This window comes from Dysidea avara, chromosome 1, assembly GCF_963678975.1.
Source record: "Dysidea avara chromosome 1, odDysAvar1.4, whole genome shotgun sequence".
In the NCBI taxonomy this organism is placed as follows: Eukaryota; Metazoa; Porifera; class Demospongiae; order Dictyoceratida; family Dysideidae; genus Dysidea; species Dysidea avara.
This window is the reverse complement of record NC_089272.1, coordinates 50,145,715-50,169,240: the sequence shown is the minus strand read 5'-3', so window position 1 is coordinate 50,169,240 and position 23,526 is coordinate 50,145,715. Positions and strand designations below refer to the sequence as shown.

At 40.0% G+C, this 23,526-nt stretch overlaps 1 protein-coding gene and 2 long non-coding RNA genes across 3 annotated transcripts; 2 read left to right on the top strand and 1 right to left on the bottom strand.

Moving 5' to 3' along the window:
* Positions 1-300: 300 nt before the first annotated feature.
* On the bottom strand, positions 301-1,637 carry LOC136247288 (uncharacterized). Its single transcript, XM_066038909.1, has 2 exons — positions 1,272-1,637; positions 301-519 (listed from the first exon to the last, which is right to left on the bottom strand). The coding sequence occupies exons 1-2, from the start codon at positions 1,635-1,637 to the stop codon at positions 301-303; spliced, it is 585 nt and encodes a 194-aa protein (XP_065894981.1).
* Positions 1,638-9,894: 8,257 nt separating this feature from the next.
* LOC136250868 (uncharacterized) lies at positions 9,895-11,037 on the top strand. Its single transcript, XR_010698793.1, has 3 exons — positions 9,895-10,333; positions 10,386-10,626; positions 10,681-11,037. It is a non-coding gene; the product is annotated as an uncharacterized lncRNA (long non-coding RNA).
* A 5,228-nt stretch (positions 11,038-16,265) lies between these two features.
* On the top strand, positions 16,266-23,526 carry LOC136250861 (uncharacterized). The gene is made up of 3 exons (XR_010698780.1): positions 16,266-16,583; positions 23,288-23,347; positions 23,397-23,526. It is a non-coding gene; the product is annotated as an uncharacterized lncRNA (long non-coding RNA).

The following is a 23,526-nucleotide window of genomic DNA, read 5'->3' as shown; positions in this document are numbered from 1 at the left end:
TACCCGTATTCACACGTGGATGTGTGCAGTTGTCACCACAAGATCTTTAGAAAACTCGCCAACTGGCAAATGTCCGTATACACATTGAGAGGGTGATAGGTGCTACGAGGCAGAGATAGTCTATTCTGATGAGTTGTATCCCCATAGACTTTGTGAAACCTAAGGCAAATGGAGAAAAAGCTACTATAGACAAAATTATAATTATTTGTTCAGCATTAAATAATTTATGTAAATCTGTAGTTCCTAATAATTAATTTCATTACATGACAAATACTGTAACTGTACATTAATATAATAACATTATTTCTTTTGCTTCTTCCATGTAAATTGAGGTAACTGACGACAGTTTGCACAATACCACTTGTTGGCACATGGAGGATTCTTCAGATTAAGGCATGAGAGGTGGAACCATTGACCATTCTCACAATCATCATTGTCACATCCAACCATCTCACCGCCCTTGTCTTCCTTGCAGTAGCAGTAAGTATAAGTATCACTAACAGCTGAAGCTGCTGCAGTCTGTGAACCAAACATTTTAATTGTAGTGAAGAAATACAATTCTCCAAGAGAAGCATTTTCTAATATAGTAAGTGGGCTGCAGCAGTTGCGCATTGCATTTCCAAGGACAATTATATATTGTCAACAGATGTGTGATTGTGGCTTATTGTATATCGGCACATACGTGATACTCTAGGAGGGGGTTTTACTGAGACAGTAAAGGCCCCTGATTTACCACCATATCGGCTTGCTGACATGTACCACAGCTGCGTGGATGAGGAGATTAAAGCCATCATTTTAAAGATGTTTTCCAAACCCTCTCATTTGAGAGTGGTAATAGCCACAGTGGCTTTTGGTATGGGGATAGACTGCAAGAATGTACACCAAATAGTGCATGTAGGAGCTCCTGAAGACATTGAAAGTTATATCAGGCTACAGGCCGTGCTGGACGGGATGGAGCTCAGTCAATTGCTGTTCTCATGCAAATTAAAGATTTTGGGACAGTCCATAGATGAAGAGTTATGCTAGCAATGATACCGAATGTAGAAGAAATCAACTGTTTCATGACTATGTGGGATATACATACAATTTAGAATCACCATGTCTTTGTTGTGACATATGTAGTAGAATATGTAATTGTACAATATGTGATTTAAAAGTTCAGTATTTCCGTGTTTAGTATTACAATTAATGAAAATTTAACAATAATATAGTTACCATGCCGAATTCTTCACATATCATTTCTGCATATGCTCAGTTGTCCAATCAATTACATCCTGTTTAGGTTTGGCACATAAAGGACTGACTGGTTTGGGAAATGTGGAATGCTTTCGTCCATCAACATATTCAAACACACGGCACTTCCGTAGTTCCTTTATAATTGCTTCTAGTTCCTTCTGACATCCCAGTTTACTATGTGCACCACTACATTTGGCAATATTATTGTCATTATCATATTGCATTAAAGTTTCACTTATTGTACCCAGTGCTTTGCCACAGCGTATCAATCCATCCTTTGTTTTATTGGCACCAAGTCCCTGTATGATATTCTTTATCTCTTTGTTTAAATGTTCTAAATGTACATCAAGGGGAATATTACACCCTCTTACGGCTGAGGTATTTACAAACCGACTCCACATCAACTACTCTGCCTGTAGTGGTGGTAAGTCATGATGGTACTGGCAGAGCAACTCGCATGCATTCTGTAATTAACTTCTTCCTACTTCCTCTGGCTATAGACTTACCTAATGGCCTTCTGGTAGGTGTAAGTAAATAAGTCCTCCTTCGCTTATGTCTTCCAATTTGAATCTAAATAATCATAGTTTTGAGTAGATTAGTGAATGTGATTAAGCACACAGATTAAATCTACTGTGACATCATAACACAATATTCAGGAACAATATTACTAGTTATTACTGAGTTTAGTTATGTCCCTACAACTGACTAAAACAGGAGTGTCTGGTGTATTCTGGTCCTAAAGAAACACATAACCTTGGCCTCTTAGGAGTTGATGTCATAGCTGATGTATCTAAAGTACTATTGCATCAGCTCTACATCTGCGAGTATTTGGTGATAATACGCCAACTGCATTGCTCACATTGCCTTTTAGAGTATCCAGCAAATCTGTAACTCTATTGTACTGAGTAAACAATGTCTACACATTTTTCCATTATTGTAGATCAGTGAGTGAACGTTCACCTCATCTACACTAGTGTTCACCTCATTGGGTTCTCTCTGCAAATACATTACCAAAAATACATGATCATGGGACATGTGGAGAGACGTTTTGAGAATATACTACAATCATATGGGATAAAAACTTGAACGTAACACTCCTGACAAGTATAGAGATCTTTTGTTTTAGTATAGGGTAAAAATTGTCTGCTACATAGTAATTTTTAAGGCTTTACAATAAAAAATTAGTTAATGTCAGTCCTTTAATTTAGTTTTTCTCAATTTAATAGGTTTTGCTTTTTCTATGTAGTTTTACATTGGCACAACTTCGTGATTGCATCCTACACTTACAAAAGTAGTTAGCAAATTTCTATACATATCAAACAAAGGAGAGCCATTTCAGTAGTGTGTAACAGTAATAATTTGTTTGAGTTTGCAATGGTTTAAAGCGGTTTTAAATTGTGACCTGATCTTGGAAAACCTACCTTTTTGGCACATGGGTCAATTTTCTGTTTTATAGCTTAAATGATATACTGGGTACTCATCTATCTTGTGTTAAAATTTCAGCTTAATATCTTTAAGCATTTCTGAGATATGGCTGATTTTCTGTCCTGTACATTACAAACTAACTTTTATGGTAATGTATTGAGTTCTGTGGGTGATTAAGGGTGACAAATCACTTTGTTTACTAATAATTCCATTTTTACCATTTTAAAAGACATTTCTGATAGTTTAATGAAGTATTCTTGGTACTTTTCTGCAATTAAATGTCTTGTATCATTGTCTAAGACCAAGTTTTAGCCATTCCAGCACCTGAACAAATCACCCAATTTGTAAGTTACTTGTTGTCCCACGCATGTGAAATTACTACATGGTGTGATATAATCATCCACATCTCCTAGGAAAAAGAAGCTATGGGTGTGAAACTTCACAGCAAGAAGGTTTAATAGTTGCTTTATCCAAATGTGCAAAAAAAAATTAATTTAAAAATTATAGTTGAAATTTTCATTTGAGTTTTCCCAAAAAGTTAGCTTGTGCCCAAAAGGTAGGTTTTCCAAGATCCGGTCACAATTAATTGTTTTTTTTAATAGCATGCATGGATAAACTGGTTTTGTATACATGCTCATACGTACATATATTATTAAGCTGTATGCATTACAGTATCTCACCATGAATTATCTTCATTACATAAATCTGCTTCACGATCGAAACGCCCTAAAATATTAGAATACAAATGTAAATAGTCTAAATCACACTAAATTAAAAACAGAACACAACGAAATATAAATATAATAAGGGGGAAAAGGTATTAAATAGCCATGCTAACCAGTTGTAGGACCCACTGTACCAAGAAACGTTGCAATTACAGTGCGTGGGCGGGCGTAGAATTAATCTTACATTCTGCAAATCACTAATGCTGGCTGATTGGACAATAAATACACGCACCATTACTTGAGCTATTTCATAAAGCTTCAATGCTGCTTAAATTAACAACGTGGGCGTTCACCCCTCCCAACCCACCGCCACCACCGCACCCCTCCATCCCACCTACCCACCCCCATGGTCAACACTCCCTATATTGAGAAGTAAAAAAGTATAAAATAAAGGATTTTTAGATTAACTGTTGTTATGAACAAAATAGTATGGTTGCAAACACTCACACACACACTCGCACGCACGCACGCACGCACGCACGCACGCACGCACGCACGCACGCACGCACGCACGCACGCACGCACGCACGCACGCACGCACGCACGCACGCACGCACGCACGCACACACACACACACTCATACACACACTCACACACACACTGTATAACACAGTGGATGCTACTTATAGTGCTTTAATAGTGTTAATAGCCTGTGGTTAATTAACGTGGTTAGCCACAAAGTTTTAGCTATGCTATGGAATGTAACTTATGTTTGATATACAAAGTTAAAGATATTGGTAGAGTACAAACAAATCAGACTGTAATGGTGTGTGCTATATTAGGGTGTTTCGTGTACAAATGCACATGTCCATATTTATACAGAGTTATTTGGTAATGATTCTTCTTCAAGGAGTTCAGAAACTAACGGGGACGACTTTCGCAGACGCATCAGTTTTTAGGAGTCTGTTTCCCTTGGCAGTTGTAATATCATTTCCGCACGCCAAACACACAATGGGAAGCGTTTGTTGAGAACTTTCTACAGCGTTTAAAGGCAAACCTTGGCAATATCGATAATGGCGAAAACAAAAAATACGATATGCCTTACGCGGGGAACCTGACGTAATACCGCATTCCATCTGCACAAGTACTTGATGCTAGATAGACCAGACCCTTAATCTCTAATCGAAGGGACGGCCGCGCCAAACTAACTGCACCAATTAATGGCTAAAGGACATTTCCATGCATTATCTTTCACTTTATAAGGTATTATAACGCTACAGCTACAGTCGCAAGCTAAACTTTGATGGTTCAAAAGTGGGCGTGGCACACGAAGATCGATCACTAAGAGCCAATTGCAATAAAGATAGCGAAGTTGATTTGTACAGTAACTCTGTCGTAGACTGTGAGTGCATTATAAAGCTTTAAAATATACATAGGCGATTCTAAGGGGGGGGGCCAGGGGGGGCATGCCCCCCTGTTAAAAATAACTTTTAAAAAATCTTGGGGAAAAGTTGCTGTATAGATTGGCATTGTTATTTTTAGCATTTTTCATGTTTTTAGAACAAATTTTAGGCTGTTTTCAAGCCTTTAAATTGCAAAAATCGTGCAGCTTCTGGGGGTTGCACCCCCAGACCCCCCTGAAAATTCTACTTTATACTATAGCCAAACAACAATAGTTATGCTGTTCCCTACTTGCCCCCCTGTAGGTCAGGTCTAGAATCGCCACTGAAAGTATACTTTTATAATCTTGAACTTTGAACCCACGAAACTTTCGAAACTTCATTCCAGCCCCATAGCAAAGTACTGTAGACGTAACTACACCTGTACTGTAGAGTTTGTTGTTTATACAACTGTTCACGTCAACCACGCGTTGCATCCAGTGAGTGCCATGCGTGGGCGTGGTGTGCCACGCAGCAAACTTGGCGTGGGCCACGAAACAATGTTCCGTGGCAAGTGCACTGTTAAAAATGAAGTGCTATGGTAGCACCTAGAAGTGCTATTTTTTGACTGGAGCAGTCAAACTAAAAGTTTAGCACTTTTAGGTGCTACCATAGCATTTTTAGGTTTATTTATTTATTTATTAGTAGTATTTATACAGGGAAAACAGCATCAGCCGAAGAGGCTGTTTTTCAGCTGTGCCCTGTGAAATTACATGCAATCAAACAACACAAAATAATACAGCACACAAAACAAAAATAAATTTACAAAGAACAAAATAATGATTTAAACTGTCTGACAGAGGTGGCATTGTACAACATAGCAGATAGACGGTTCCATATCAAGGTTCTGTCATGCTACAACCGGTCCCCCCAAAATCGGTCCCCCCGACCAGTTACAGCAACTATACTTGGTCCCTCCGGACTACTTGCAGCACTGCAACTTGTCCCCCCCAGACAACTTACTCCGCCACAGTTGGTCCTCCTCTGCCATAAGTGGTCCCCCACTATAAACTCAATCGTAGATATTTGAGAACGCCTATAGAGCTAGGCACAAAGTGCCCCACTGTGCCGTGGCCAACCTAGCTTCTTTTATGACCTTCCAGCTTCCACTGTGGCCTTACTAGTATGCGTACGTGTTATACAAGATCGAGATACTCTAATAGAGCAGTCAGTCAATACTCTATTAGAACAGTCATCTAACATTTACAGTTGTATTGGTACATTTAGCCTGCCAAGCACATCTTGCAAATAAAATGCATGCGATCTTGTGTATACCATTCTTTAGGTTATAATAATTATAGTTAAACTGCTCATGATTGTCACTTTAATGTCCCTATGCAACTCTTGATCAGCATAAAAAGCAGTATGATTTAAACCACTCTACATCAAAATTTTTAGTCCTGTAAAAAGCTTTAGCTTCTGGGGGCGCTGTAGCTAGCTAGTACATACAGTTAAGCTAGCAATGTAGCTTTATGCTGACAAGATAAATTACATATAAACAAAACTTTAGCTGATACCATGCATTATTAGTAGAAAACTGTTAGTGTTCACAGTATTGAAGTCGATTGGCACAATCCACTGGCAGAGCAAGAGGCTACTAGAGGTTTATCGGCTGTGATGCCTGAGCATATAATGTACCCACATACATAAACAGCTACGATGTTATCTAAATGATGATGAAAAGTATAATGGCTTAATACATGTCACCTCTTGATGTCACATAAACACAATTATAAGAGGTTCTTGGAGAGGCAATCCTATGTTGTTGACATGACCCATGAAATTAGGAGCTGGATTTCCCTATAAGTACAGTAACACTTTCACTGATATCATGCACTATACTATACTGTAACAGTCCACGATGAGCTGATATTGTAGTCATAAAGCCACCAGGAAGGTCAGTACCATCTGAATCAATATGTGGCAGTTGTAAACTGGGACTGCAAATTAACAATATAGTAATTTCATCTCCTATATTGAGCTCTTTACAGCTACCAACCATATCTTTCACAGCCAATGTACAAGAAGAGGGATGTCATCATTTTCAAGGATTAATGTTCATAAATACTTTCCGCGTAGCCACCACTAGATTATGGAACAGCCTGCATGCCTAATCAAATTATTAAATTAGGAAGCATTAAGATTTCAAAACTATGCTAATGATTATGTGATTAATAAATAACTTAGTACTTAATAATTACTTACATTGCACATATACTCTTTTAGAGCCTGCAACTTTGAGTGGCCATAACAATCTTTGCGATGAATTGTGTGCCAGTGCTTTTATGAAGTATTGTTGTGAACATTTCCTATACAACCATACACGACCCTGTGCAAAATGATGAAAATATACAGTAACTTTAATAGCTAAGTGGAGCTTTCAGATTTGGCAATTATTCAACTTTATTGGTAATCATCCTAACCTACTATAACACCGGCCAACAGTGACGGTGATCTGGTCATAACACTGATGCTTTCACACATTCAAGGGTAAAAAGGTGGATATTATAGAGAATCCACTAAATTTTGCCAATGCTGGTATGAATATCAACTACATGCAGGATTAAAGAAATGGAAAGCATGAAAGTACATAGCATGCACTGACTCACTATCACAATATAGTTTGAAATAGAAATGAAACATAATTCCAGGGGCGTAGCCAAGATTATTTTGAAGGGGGTTCGAATTTAAAGTGGCCGGAATTTCTTAAGGGGAAGGCCTGGGTGCTTCCCCTAGACCATGTTTGAACGAAAATGATGCATACACAAAATGTGCCCTTAGGCAGTAACATTAAAAGGTGTTTGTGCATCTAACTAGCTAAAACCTACACACTGCTGTTTATGCAGCTTATAGAAACTATAAACCTATTGTAAAACTAACTAATCTTCACTTCTAGACAACATACGGACAGCTAGCTTCAATTTCCTAACACACGGAAGCCCTCACACTCGAATCCCTTAGTTGGCAATACTTCTTTCCAGCTATATACATTATTCTCGGCCGGTCTTCAGACTTGGCTTGTACTCCAATATGTTCGAGACATCACGTGACCACAACATGTAATAAATAAACAAACAATTCATCAGGTAAATATACATCAACAATTCACAGTTCGTGCTAACCTGAGTCTAGCAGCTGCTGCCTTAAGCTTGTACACAGCTTCTAATAGTTCTTGCGCGACAACAAAAACAAGCGAAATCACGTGCATAGGATTTCGACTAATCAAATCGATTTATTTTTGAACTTCAAACTATAATTACCACACGTGACTTCCGCTTTAAATTTGTCGACGCGCAAGAACTATTAGAACCTGTGTAATATGTCTCAACCAACCACTGAACAGTCCTTCGCCATTTCATCCGCGCCATTCATCACGTGCGCAATTGATCACGTGATGCAATAGATATGATTTGCAAGGTTCAGCTTTAATGTGATGTGACCCTCAAGAGTAGTACAGAGGAGCGCCAGTTGGAAAGTAGCTACCGGAGAGCTCCAGGGCTGTAAGATTTGGTGTGATTTTTAATTTTAAAAAATTCTGCCTCTGAAAGGGGGGTTCGTCCGAACCATTCGAACCCCCCCTGCCTACGCCCTTGGATTCCAATGTCACCTTTTCATCCCAAAAATTTCTTGTACAACTCAATCATGCAGCTTGTCTTTATCAGTGATCTCTACTGGCTCGACACACACACAAGTCTGCTGACAGCTGCTAAGTACCATGACTGAGTATACAGTATCTGCTGTATTTGTACCTGATTTCCTACATAAGTAAGTCCTTAATCCTTGCTGGTTGTCATAATCAGTTGTTCCAAGTGACTGAAAAGCACATCAAGTCAAGTCAAACTGAATAACAGATTCTAGAATAGAGAATCTATACATAGCTAACTGTAAAAAATGATTTCTTATTTTCGACTAGCCAAGTTGTGTTTATGTCTACATGCATGCTGCTTATAGGCTCATTGCCAGAAAGACACTTAGTAACTAGTTCCCAATCACTGTCCAAGCCTATATCCAAAGTGAATTAATGGTTGCCACCATTGGTAGAACAGCTGTCTAACCCTTACACTGTAAAAAAAAGTGTGTCTGATACACCAATATACACACCATGTGCAAAAGTGTGTATATTGCAACATTTTTTGGTGTGTCAGACACACTTCGACATACTTCAAATGTGTGTCTGGCACACTTCATTTTTTACAGTGCACTCCAGCCTAAATCATGCCAGAGCATAGAGATTCAAGAACTGAGAAAACTAGTCAACTGTTAAATTGGTGTGTCATGGCCTCTGGTAGCTAAGTGGAGATGGTAATTGAGCATTGCAAGTTTCACCAAAGTGATGGAGGTTCCCAGAAGCTTTATTTGTAGCATCTTCCAGAGATGCATCTTAGTGTTATCCTGTCACATACTGCTGGCGATTGCATGGCGATGACTATACATGACACTAAGACATATATAGTGGTGACTGTTCTAGTTAATAACTGACTAAGGTGCTGTCTATCTATTTCTGACTAAGGTGCTGTCTGGTTAAGGTGCTGTCTATCTTTTTCTCTCTTGCGGTCCTCCATACAATGCATCCGCGGAGCCCGCTCATCCATCGGTCACTATGTTAAGACTCCCCCAATTGTGGAGCTGATTCGGGCAGATTATCAGTTTGCCGTGGACTAAGAAAGTCCCGGTTTGTCCAGCACAGGCCATTTATGTGCTGGGGGTGGTAGGCAAGGGCAGTCCATCAAGCCCGGGATAAAAAAAAAGTTAATAACTGACTGCTCTATTAGAGTATGTTTTGTTTGTATTTTTTGAAAGGTAAAGGGACACGCGTACGATCCCACAACATGCTACACTGGGAACCACGTGCAAAACAATGCGGTAGTGTTTAGACTATAGCTAGGTCGTGCATCACTCAAATTTCGCTTCAGGACTCGTATTTCGTGGAGCGCAGTACACAGTGATCGAGACGTTGAGCTAGTACGGACTGGGGAAGCTGATAGTGGAGATTTCATTGGGGGGACCGGTTGCAGCAGGGCGGACCATCTGCAGCAACTTTACATGGTCCGGCCGGACTACTTGAGGCGCGGTAGTTGGTCCGGCCGGACCACTTGCGGCGGGGGACCACTTGCAGCGTGACAGATCCCATCGTCAGGGCGGCCGTAATGTTCTACGAGTGACTATGATGACAGACACCCAGCGGCTAGAACAACGCTGGCGCTGGGGCAAGCTATAACAAAGCCATTACCTCAGCCATACAGGGGAGTCGTAAGTTAACGATGTAACCAATTCAGTTACTGGGCTATGTGATAACATTTCATTGCCGCTCATATTTCATCCGCGATTTCATCTCAAGAAGGCCAACTTCTAGTACAACAAGAAGCATCCAGACTGTAGGCCAAAGGCTTATTCTAACTGGTAAAGATGTGACAAGGACTGCTCACATTCCAAGATATTTTAATAGTGTAAGTTGCATTTTCTGCTTAAAAGTAATCATTCAAGATCAGTGATCATAGGAAGTTATCCATGACATATCGTATTGGATGATAAGATTGTAGAAGAACTACACGGGCATTTCAGTCTCAAGTATGAATACATGTTGCTTGAGAAACTTAATTTACTCCCATAATATTGCCAGATTTGGTGAAAGGATTTCATTGGATGGTAATCAAGAAAACATGCAAGCAGTTATTGATAAAATGACAAATGAAGTAGTATTGGAGCTATTACTATTAAACGTGTGTTCCAAAAATGTGTGTACAGTTATCCATTTTCTGATAGGAGCAGTCATGGCTTCAGAAAGGCCACCCATGCCAGGAGAGAAACATGACAACAGTCAGCTTGTGCTGCCATTCTAGGAGAGACAGAGAAGACACATTGTAAGAATTACTTTTGGCTTGTATTATAATGTGTTACATATATTATTTTTGTAGAAAGAAAGTGTGTAAAGCACTACACAATTCTTCAACTATTGGCGCAGAATCAAAATGAAAGTATGAAGAAGTACTAAGAGCAGCCGATGAAATGATTGGGCAAGATTCTGGTGGCATCTAGTGTACCGACAGAGATAAGACATCTAATTGTCCACCAGAAAAAAGAAGCTGAAATTATAGGATGTGGAAAGTCTCTTAATAACAAAATAGATGTCATAGCACAAGAAGCAGAGCTATGTTGGAGAATCCACATATCAAGACCAAAGCCTTGTGAACTTTTTTTCAGTTAGTGACAAACTCATTTGAACAACTAAAAGTAGAAAAAAACTGTTAATGGAGTTGTATAATTATTTTCATGTTTATTTTCAAATCAAATTAATTGTCAAATCAAACTACATGCATAGCTTATAAGTGAAATTTGTCATGTGTATGCTACATATGTCTTATACATGCATTTCAGGTTCGTAGCATCTATCCTACATCTGCCCATGTGTGTGAAATTGCACAAATACAGGCCACGTGTGCTGCAAATCTGGTTTATCTTCTCCAACACTCAACAACAAATGTGAAGCAAATAACAAATTTACTCTAGAGCAAATATGATGAGCACACAAATGAATGTAATATTTGCTTAATATGCACTATATATGCACTGCAGGCACAAATGAGATTTTTCCAGTGCTTTGACCAGCTGTTCAAACACTGCTCCAAAACCTAACAGGCTGGCATCTGTCCACACAAAGAATTGTCTTGACAAATCTAGTGGGCTCAAAACTGGTGCTGATACTAGCTTCTCCTTCAATTCTCTAAATGCCTTCTCACAATCTGGACTCAACTTAAACTGCACTATACCACCACTAACTGGGTCCTTACATGTTAGTACTGTTAAGGGTCTGGCCATAGCTGCCAAGCTCTGTATGTGTCTCCTATAGAAATTCAACATACCCAAAAACCTTCTCACCAACTTACAGTCTGTTGGCTGGGGATATTCCACAATTGCCTTCACCTTCTCCTGATTAGGGGTCACTCCCTCTGATGATATGGTGAATCCGAGGTACACAACCTCCTTCCCGGCAAACAGACACTTGCTGGGCTTGAGACTCAGTCCTGCATCCTTAAGTCTATCCAATACAAGTCCCACATCTCCCAAGTGGTCCTCAAAGGATGCTGATACTACCAGAATATCATCCAGGTAAACAAATACTGACTCCCATTCCTTGCCAATGAATAGTTTGTTCATTAATCTCTGAATGTCGCTGGTGCATTTGTCAGGCCAAAAGGCATACGACGGTACTGGTAAAGTCCCAAATGGCAGGTAAAGGCTGTCTTGGGCTTTGACTGTTCCTCCATCTTCACCTGGTGATAACCTTTCATCAGGTCGACAGTTGTGAAGTACTTGCCCTCCCTTCTACCAATAGCATCCACCAGCTCATCCACTCTGGGCATGGGGTATCTATCAGCTACAGTATCCTTATTCACTTGCCTGTAATCAACACATACTCTTAATGTCCCATCTTTCTTACTCACCAGCACCAATCCTGATGCATAAGGACTAGCTGATGGCTCGATACATCCAGTTGTCTCTAACTTGATTAACTCATCTTCAGGTTCCTTCCTGAGGACATATGGCAGACGTCCTGGAGAAGTCTTCACTGGTTTTGCCTCACCAGTATCTATTACATGCTCCACCAGACCTGTCTCTCCAAGCTCTGTATCTTCTAGAGCAAACAACTATGCTTACAGAACAATAATTGTTTAAACTTGCCACATTCCTCTTCAGAACAGGCACCACCAATTACTAACTGGCTCTCTAGCTCTGTTTTCCTCTGGCTGACCTCATCCTCAGTGAGTTCATCAAGCCTTGCAACATCTACTGGCAATGTGTCTGTGTTGCTCCACATTGGGTCATCTTGACTAACAAGTTCTACCTCTTCCACACTGCCCATTGTTGTGCCTTGTTCAATTGCTAATGGCTCACCACTCTAGTTTGTGATAGCTAGCGCTCCCGATGTGTTGCTGTTCCACACCTCTTCAGTAAATCACACTGTAAGTTAGCCACCGTTTCACTTGGTGTAACCATTCCAATTGTCTGAAGATCACATATGGGTGCACCCACCACATTCACTTGTACAACCTTAGTTTGGAACGGTCCAATACGCAGGCACTTTTCTAGTACCACAGTCCTACTTGTGTCTGTACTAGGAGTAACTGTTGCACACACATTTGTGCTAGATGCTACACTCACTTCTGTATTAGAGGATACCGGTGTACACACCACTGAGTTAGAGGTTACTGTTTCTGTGTTGTTAGTGTCCTGTGAAGTAGCAACTTCCTTCACAGCTGGTCTGACCATCTGACCACTGGGATAAGTGATTAAAAGCCCAAACTTCTCTAAACAATTAGTCCCAAGTACAAGTCCACAGTTCCACAACTCACCATTCCAAAGTGGTCTATTGGAGTTCAAAACATAACATGGAACCTGTAGAGTCCTGTCTGTGCCTTTAACTGACACCTTGAGTTTCACTAGAGCCACAACGCCCAACTCTGTTCCATTTGCTCCTATTGGCTGTATGTCTAGCTTCAGGTTCCTTGTCTGGTACTCTTCCTTTGTCCATCCTTGGGCTTCACGCACTTTAGGAGGGAATTCTCTGCGAACAATAGACACTTGGGCTCCATGGTCTAATAGTGCCCTTGTCTTAACACTATCCACAATTATATCTACCTTGTAAGTTGGACCTCTGGTAGGTACCTCAGAAACTTCAATTTCACTACCAGTACCAGCACTCACTGTCCTCATCCATGGGTCAACAGACTCCTTGCTAAGCTCTTGGGTAGGCTCAGATTCTATCACATTGGCTCCTGGCTTCTGGGTCACTTCTGGACAGTCTTTAGCCATGCGTCCCTTCAACTTACACTTATAACACTTGATGTGTTGCATACTAGTCTCATTCTGTAGAGTAGTCTTCACTGTACCACTCTTCCTATGAGTAGAATCCTGAGAGTTTGTGCCTTTGCCTTTATCAGGCTTCCTACCACTAGCACTGTCACTACTTCTCTTAGTAGGTGTATAATGTCTACCACCAGGTGGCTTCTCAATTGTCTCTTGACTGCGACGCTTTCTCTCAGCTACTGCTGATTCTGCTCTAAGCAATTTCAATAACAGTTTCTGAACTGAGCCATCTGTAATCTCCTTGACCTCTTGCTGCAGCTCTATTGGCACCTTATTCCACAAGATGGACTCTAGAATACTATCACTAAGCTTCTCAGGAGCAATTCTCTGGTACTCACGCATAGCATTCAACAGTCCTTGTGCAGATCCAAATTGATCATAGCGGAGTTCATTACATCTCTGGTAAGCAGTTCGGGGGTCAACATGCACTCCATATTGCCCTTGGAACACCTTCACAATGCTCTTCCAATCTGCCTTCTGCTCAGTAGTAAGGGTCCTCTGCCATGTAGCCTTGGCAGGGCCACTCACAAACCAGGAGAACCATCTAGCTCTCATGTTATCTGTCCATCCACAGTCTCTTGTGGTTTCTTCAAAATCGTCGAGCCACACCTCGACGTGCCGTCCTCAGCTCGCTTGCCTGAAAACTTCTTAACGTGACTGGACATTTCTCTGAAACCTGGGGGGTGGGGACGTGCTGCACTACGTCTCTGTGCCTAAGCCGATCTACGACTAGAGGTTGTATTTCCAGCAGACTCGGACGAAGATGACTCCGAATCACCGTGCTCTGAAACCTCCGACTCTTTCTTGTCCGAGATCAACAAAGAAACTTCTACTTCAACAGACTTCCTCGAACCTTCAACAGCTTACCAGTAATTGACCTAACTCAACCCTTTGTTACCATTAAATTTCAACTAACTAAAATCCTATGGCAGCATTTTATAAGAAACTTCGATCCAGACAACCAGCATAGTTTCCATTTTACATGTCCTTGTAGCATCTGCTCCAAACATCCCATCCACCTAACTTTGATACATTTAGCAGCTAATTGTAATTATATAAGTAATGATAAGTACTTAATTTAAGTTATGGGATCTGGTACTTACCAGATTACCTTTAGTGCAATTGTATACAAACTCACTTTATTGTTGTACAACCATGTAGCTACACCTGTAACATTGCACTATAAAGCTAATAATTGAATTGAATTGAGAGTTCCGTAGTCTTTCTACTAGGGTAGCCCTTCTGCAACTTCGATATTTCGTCGTGAAGTTTCTTCACTTCTGCTTTCAATGCATCACGCTCTTGCTTAAGTTCAGCTATTGCCTGTTCACTAGCTTGCGCACGTGCCTCCGCTTGTTCTAATAGACGCGCGCTGGCCAGCCGCTCGTCTTGCGCGTGCGCTAATTCAAATTCACACTTCATAAATTGTTTAACAAGTGAACCTTTCTTACGACAGCGTGTGCATATAAAGGACAAACACTGTGCGACACCTCACCAGCAGGGCCGCCCAGAGAAATTAAGGGGCCCAGGGCAAAGAGTTAAAGTGGGGCCCTTAGGGTGAAGACCAAAAAAAAATAAATAAATAAAAACAAAAAAAAACAAGGTCACAACCTGCTGGCAATGACAATAACTACCCATCATCAACCATATCTCCTTATCTATAAGCTTGCTACACTGCTCCTCTGAAGAATACTGTGACTGCTCTATTAGAGTATTTAGATCTGACTGCTCTATTAGAGTATATCGATCTTTTAAACAGGTATTCAGGGGGCCCTTCATGGGGCCTCCTGGGGCCCCTTTCAGGCTGGGGTCCGGGGAAAAATGCCCCAGTTGTCCCCCCTGTGGGCGGCCCTGCTCACCAGTGCATCATACAGCGTGCTATCCGGGCGTTCACATTCTCTGATGCAGTCCACGTGTTCCCAGTCTTCGCACAACTCGTACTGAAATGCCTCATCTGAGTTGCCAACATCTTCCTTGCATACCACACAGGGGTAATCCATCACTATCCGAACTCTACTTCACTTTGGTCGATGTGTGAAAATCGGCAATATCTCGGTGGGGTCCTCCAAGTTGTAAGACTCGATTAGATAATTTATTAAGACTGTAAAATCATACAGCAATCACAATATAATACAGTTAAGTCTGACTAGTCTAGTCACTGTCCATGAGGTGTCTTGGCGCCAACAACTCTCTCCCTGCACGTTTCCCGGACTCCGTAATCTCTCATTGAGTCTCGCGTGATCTCACATATATAGGTTGCTGAAAGAAAGTGTTGATTCGGATAATTAACACCTCGATATGGTTTGGTTGGATGAAGAACAAGCAGCCTGATTGAAGATAAAAGAAAAGACGAGGCGCAGATGGCCTATACACTCGTTGAAACCCGAAAATGCACACCCCACTAGTGAGTTTGTTATTGTGGCGTAAAATATATCTTTCTTGGCCAAGCCTTCAGCTGAGACGTAAAATGTCCAGAATACAAACACTTTTCAAAATTATACATCAAGATTATTCACTGTCAATTCCTCCTCATTTTATTTCAATGACAAGATCCACCAAACTACCGTATATGACCGCATAGAAGCCCGGGCGTTTAGAAGCCCGGGCGTTTATTTCCTATAAATCATTACACCCGGTTCGCATTTCCGTTATCAGGTAATAACTATGACTTATTAGAAAATTATTACAGGTATTGCCTGTGTACCATGGTACGGACTAAGATGTAAGCGCAGTGATGCAGAGGCGCGCGAGAAGGTATACGTAGGTGATCGGACTGATCGAATGAAAGGACGTGTGGATGAAGACCTTTGTGCTGTTCCATGGTTACCAGGAGCCCCATTCGTCTCGCCATTCGTGCCTTAGTGTGAGAGGCAGGACACCCAGCTTACCGGCGATGTTTATTGTTATTATTATCAAGTCTACCAGTTGGGCACTGGAGGTCGACTGAAAAAGGGTAAGTAAGTTCGGGCGAGTAAGTTCCCTCTCTTAAATGTGCATGATATACACCTGTAGTCAGAAACCAAGCTGAAGGTACCATGGTATAGAAGGGATTGTTAATTATAAGGCCACTCCAAGGCGAACTGTAGTCACAGTAGCTAGAACGTCGAGTAGAACGTTTAGGCTAGCCAACAGGGTGGGGATTCCCTAAAATATCAGACTCCTTTAAAACTGTGACACCTACATTGTTTAAAATGGCACACAAAACTCAAAAATATTAATGCCCTCAAATGTACAAACCTAATATCTCCCTCAGGATACATATGTGTAGTCTCATACTCAAACCGCTTTTCCCCCCTTAGGCCACTCCAAATGAGAGTGTAGTTTCCCATCCTCCGCCCACATCACGTCTGGGCACCCGCATTAAATCGTCATTATTGTCATTATTTTTCCAAAACCACTTCCTGTGCTGCTTTCAGGAAATTCCTCATGGAGCCTTTTATTTTGCATTGCTAAAAAGCACAATGAAACCTAAAATGAACGGTTCTAATGGTTGCTAGCTTTCAAAAAAACCATTTTCATGACCTTGAATTCCTCTCCAAGATCGAGATACTCTAATAGAGCAGTCGAATCTTTAATAATGAATAATGATAATAAGCCTCCCGTCCGCACCGAAAAATGAAAACCTCAGGATGGGAAACTACAGTCTTATTTGGAGTGGCCTTAGTGGGGGAAAAGGCTCTGGTGTAACTCCAACAGCCATTTCGCCCAGATTCTGGGGATTGTTTGAAGCAGGGCTGGATCTAGTACTGCAATAGTGGTAAAGCCATCTAAGTAGTCTAAAAGCACCACAATGTGGGGGACCCCAGGAAATTTTTTTTAATTTAGTGCTCTGAAATGGCATCTAGAGTGCCTTTAGCTTCAAATTTGATTGTTACCATAGTAGTGATTATTATGCCAGCATGTGAAAACTATTCCTATGAACTACAAACACACAAGGAATATCTCAGTGGAAATTAAACTATGAGTCCACTGAAGATGAAGACCTATTCCAAGATGGAGAAGGCACAAAGTTGGCCATTATTATTTTATTAAATGCTATCCCACTAGGGACCTGTGAGAAGGTTAAAGCCTGTGAATACAGGGAGTCTGAAACATGTAACTAAAACATTGAAGAATGCAGAAAAACATTAATCGAACAAAAAATTGAGTTGTTTGACACTGAAGGATACTGTATATGGCAAATCAAATCGTGAGTCCACCAACGATGAAGACTTATTAATCACACGTGCTTGTTTTGTTAATCGCACGTGCTATTTTTTATTTGAAGTGGCTGTCCAAAAGTTGGTATGGCTAAAACCATACCAGCTGTACTGCTAGATCTGGCCTTGTGAAGGGCTGCGAGCAAAGTAAAACTAGTGTTTTGTGTTTCATGCACCTGTTGCAGAAATCACTAATATTCAGCCTCCGATATGTATCATAAATTTAATCCACCCTGATCTTTCAGATTGTTAGTACCTTGTGATAGCTATCATATGGCTACAGCAATTGCAACGCCTCATACAAATTTTTATTCACATACACAGTGTACTATTATATAAGTATTAACACTCATGCATGAAACTCTACTAACCATATAGGACCTGGCTTTACCCAATTGTAAAAATAAACACTTGTGACACAGCCTTAACTAACTAGTCTGACACCTAATTTAACTGTTTTAGGAGAGTGTAGCTGTCTATCACTATAGACTCATGGTGAGTCACAAACAAATTTCTGATTGCCCCTAAAGGAGAAATTGTAGCATAAACACCTGGTAGGCGAGCAAGATTAGCACTAAATAAATTAACCAAATAAATCAACTTGAGGTTCTAGTGGTATAGCTAAGCAGCCTCAGGTTCATGCAGCCAAGCATGCATTATACCTTGAGGGCCATACTCCTAGAGGTTGATCTGCGACAGCAGTTAAATGTTGACTTGATGAAATCAACTTTTCCAGAGTATGCATGACATGTAATTTAGTAACAGTAATTTTGTGAGTTTCAAATTTTGTCCTTGACCATTGAGTTGGCACAAATTTAATGGCCTTGACAATTGATCTTTATTACCACTGTACTGCCACATACAAGTTGTGTGTCACATACCAGCTCTTGTAACTGGCACAAGTGGTAGTAAAACTATTTGCAACCGTGAAGGTAACCAGGTTTGCAAAAAAAAAACCTTCAACCGCATCCAATTTTGTGAACGGTAACTTAGATCTCATGAAAGATGCACCCCTGAAATTTTCTTCATCCACTAAGCTGTTACCCACTACTGACTAAATTTCAACTCACTGAATGGTTACAATATGGTCAAAGTCAGGGTCAAAGTTGGCAATTTGGATGTGCATGGGTGACTCCTTTAGGCATGTCTGGATACTTGTATAGTGTGTTATGTAATGTACTAGTAATGTGCTGACTGGTATGTTATCAATACACTTGTAGATGTAGTGGGATAAAGGGCATAAGGGCACACCCCCCTCTTGCATGGGTATGCAGTTTCATCAAAGCTTACAAACAATAATATTTATGGTTTACCAATCTAGTAGGTTGCTTTCACAATAAAGCTTGCTAAGGAGGCTGTTGTTAGACCAGTATACAGTTGCTACCCAGGTCATATCATCTAGAAGAACAATCATAAGTTAGCTTTGTTTCACAATGGAAGTTAGAGGAAATCAGCTGAGATTTATATACGTAGATTAGCCAGGGGGGTCATGTGTCTGTGCATGTGTGTGTACTGTTGCCTCACACACACACACACACACACACGCACACACACACTGCATTACATTAGATGGTTGATGAAGTGGTAGGTAATTCTATGGTTCAATGCCATCTATACAATTGCCTACTGACAACCTCTCCAAACCCTTCCTGTTCCACCAGATCAGCTACACCACTTGATAAGTGGTGTGATACAGTGTTTGTAAGTAAGGAAGGATATACATGTACACAAAAAATACATGACACTTCATAGCCAAGTGGCTAGGGCACAAGTGGCTAGGGAATTGGCTTGGTAATTGAAAGGTTCCTCCCAATTAGTATTGTTAATGTTGTTTCCTTGCATAACAAACCTTACTCACATTGCTCAAGTCTACCCAGCTGTTTCAATGATGCACAGGAATCCGATTGCTGTCTCACTGGGTGGCAATAGCTGTGTTTCACATGGCTGCCGGAGGCTTGCTTTTGTTCTGTGTGTGCATGTTGGCAGACTACACGTTCCATGATGTCTATCTGTTAAACCTGAACAGTCCTCCTGCAGTGAATTTCCCTGCACAAACTCAAGTGCTTTAGTGGTATGTGCAGGCTAGGCATCCTAGTGCTGGTTCACTGGATGGTAATAGCATGGCTATCTGAGGGTTTGCTTTGTGTGTGTGCGTGTGTGTCTATGGCTTTTACTTTGCTTGTGTCTATGTGTGAGTGTGTCTGTGTGTGTGTGTGTCTATGGCTTTTGCTTTGCTTATGTCTCTGTGTGTGCGTGTGCGTGTGCGTGCGTGTGTGTGTGTGTGTGTGTGTGTGTGTGTGTGTGTGTGTGTGTGTGTGTGCATTAGACAACACCAAATAGTTTGATTGTTTTGATGAACAATGGCTAATTTCCAGTATGTGACATAAGGGTGAGGGAAGTACCTGGCACACCTTCACCTAGAGATAATAATAATGTGTTATGGAGTACTGGTGTACTAGTCTCATTAAGGAGAGCACCTGAGTAGTGCACAAGTGATTAACATTTGCTGGTAGATGTAATCTTGTACACATACAGCTTCTAGACGCTTTGTTGTTCTGGTGGTTGTTATCATTTGTTGTGTGTATATGTGTGGAGAGAGAGAGAAAAGGTCCCATTTTCAGTTATCGTGCAGCAATGTTTCCTTGGACTGTTTACACTGTTCCACTATTAGGACCTGGTAATAAAAGCTATTGCCCATGTCCAGAAATTTGAGTGTCCACACTGTAAGAGATAGTAAAACATTCTTGTGTTACTATCTTAACATTTGGTGTGCTAAATAGAATGTACACACGTACCTTTATGTTTGTATAATAGCGTAATGCATATGAATTTCAGTTGTGTTGATGTGACTAGACCACTAAAAGCTTTTACTTTACTGATTATGTTAGGATACCGCCTAGTAATTTTATGTTTACAAGTGATCTCCTAATAGGTTGGTATAGTACGTTACCTTTTAGTTATAATGTAAACTTAATTATTGATATGAGTTCAATGCGAAGGAATACAACTAAGTTACATACAATAGCATGACCCTTTAGTGGCACCCAAGATATGAAATTAGTCATGTGCCATGATATTGTTCATGGATCTCATCTAACTATGTCAGCAACACATTTTGTTTTCCTTTTCAACTATTTGAATCATGTTGATACATGCAGAGATTGGTAAGCGAGCGTCATCAATATCTGACATATGAAACATTATGTCACAAAAAGGTGGTACTGAGATGAAATTTTCATGTCCGGGGATCCAATCCTATACTTTTTAGTTAACAATAAGGTGGAAGCGAATAATACAAATATTCATGATTCGTTCATTTGTTATTCTGTTAATCAGACGATTACACATTATTTTAGCATTGAAAAAGCTGCTGAACACTACAAGCTGTCATTTTTGAACCACCTTTTAAAGACAAATACATACATGTAAAGGACTTTTCATTGCTTAACATTCAAAGTTGTACTAGTAATCAAAGTGATTTTGTCCCTTTCAAGTACCTAGTTAGAATGATTTGTTCATTAATTTGTATTCTTTAAATTTGATATTCGTTTCACGTCTAGGTAGCAGTTCAGTAGGGCTACTTGTTTGTGGTGTCTGCCCTGTAGTGTAAAGTCACTTTAAAATTAAAAACACATTAATTTTATGTGGGCTACAGAATGTACGAATGCAAAAGTTGTAATGTACCCCATGTGTTTAGTACTACATCTACTAAAATTTGTTTAGTCAACACTTAACATAAATAATATATTTGGCTTGTACTTCCTGACTACTGTGGTATTTGTGTCCATTTACTTGTGGTCATGCAGGGGCAGTTTTAGGGGGTTTCTGGGGTTACCCCCTCTGATCGTAGCACGTGCCCCTACGATTTGTGTGGGCGATAAAAAATCACCAAGAGTTATGCATACTGTATTATATTAGCACTTTTTCTATTGGTGAAACTTCATATTTTTGCCCTTTGAAATCACCATTATGGTGTTCAACAGCATGTAGTAACCTTTTTTTTTGGTCTTTGACTTACAGCTAGGCTGAAGTTGCAATTCCAAAGTGGAAACCCCCTCTAAAAATTTCTAGATCTGCCCCTGTCATGCTTATGCATAATTGAATACTCAACTTATTTATTATATAACCAACACACAGCTACTCTCTCTTGAACTTACTGTAAATCAGCCCTGCTTGTGCCTTTACACATTCGTACATTACAGATACATTATGTTGTAATAGGTGGCCACAAGCGGCCACAAAAGTCATCTGCATACATGAGTGAGTTAAGTTTTTGTATTAAATTATTAAGGCTGGATAATTATTGAATTGCTTTTGGTTACTGTTTTGTCGTGGTTATATCGACATATTAGATGCTAAAGCCATGCCAACTGATTTAGTTGCTTCACATGCCCAACCAACCCACTTTTGCATGATTAAAAAAAATCTAGCTGAGTTAAATACCATGTATACTGAGTGTGATCCTCAATAATGCATGTTCACCTGCAAATATCATCTCAAAACTATATATCACTTGTTTCAAGCTAGTGCTATTTCTTTGAGACCACTCCCTAGTTGTGCTTCATTATTTTTCACTTGTTTGTACTAGACTTCTGTTGATATATTTATATACCAACCTACTGACCTGCACTCTTGAGATTTCTCCGTGAAACAACTCAAGTTGAACAGTTGTCTATTTATTTTTTTGCTATATATGTAGTTTGTTGTTGAGAAGAGGAAACTATAGGTATTGGCCATATTATACAAAAGTGTGGATTGTTCACATTTGAACGTTGGGGTTTCTAGGAAACATTTGCCAAGCTTTTTGGTAACAATTTAGCGCTTAGTTAGTTACCCAATTATATGGAATTTATACATGATGTATAAGTTTATTTATTATATCCACTTTGTTAGTCAATTTTGTGTACATAGTAAAGGCATCATCACATGCATGTATAGAAAATATGGTAATAGCGGTGTGTCAGGAGGCTAATACAGTGCAGACGAACTGTACTAACCTCAATTGCAAGACACCCTCTGTGTGCTGTGCACATAAGGATAGGTGGTGCTTTAAGTTCTTTCTGAGTCATATCTTGTTCTTGACATTCATGAACTGCTTCATTTTTTTACACATCGTTCTATCAGAAAGTGTTCAAAATTATAATCTATATTTCTAGTCGTAGAACAAAAGGCAGGTTTATATATATATATATATAATTTAGGGACTTATGCATGTGATCAATCTTGGTGTCTACTGTCTACATATAAAAGTGGAGTTATTTTCATATCACAACTGTAGTATTTGTATTTTCTGTATAGCTATATATGTACTGTATTTCAAGTGTACTGGTACAATACAGTACATTTTGCCACTTTTATTCTCTCACACAATGTGCAATACATGCTTAAACATCTATGTAGTCAATTGGCTTGCGACCTTAATGTGGTGTATGCATACTTGTGGTCTTGTTCTTTGTAGTTGAGGTGCTATGACAAGCAGCAGAAGCTGAAATTCTGACCACAGAAGTGCATGATAGTAGTAAGTTGCTACCAATATAGAACGTACGAAGATCATGATTTCTTTTCAGGAAAAAAAGAATTGATCAAAGAAAAGAGATAATGCCTTTTACTGACATGCATGATGTTTTGTGTGAAGTGGCAATTTGCCATGTAAAATTTCATTTGTTATGTATGTACCATTGACATAGTACACTTTTC

Bases quoted from the DNA above. Each gene is read 5' to 3' on its own strand.
- LOC136247288 (XM_066038909.1), bottom strand. From the start codon at position 1,637: ATGTGGAGTCGGTTTGTAAATACCTCAGCCGTAAGAGGGTGTAATATT. The intron at 520-1,271 runs GTAATTGATTGG...TTTGGTTCACAG, and splicing joins GTGCCAAACCTAAACAGGAT to ACTGCAGCAGCTTCAGCTGT.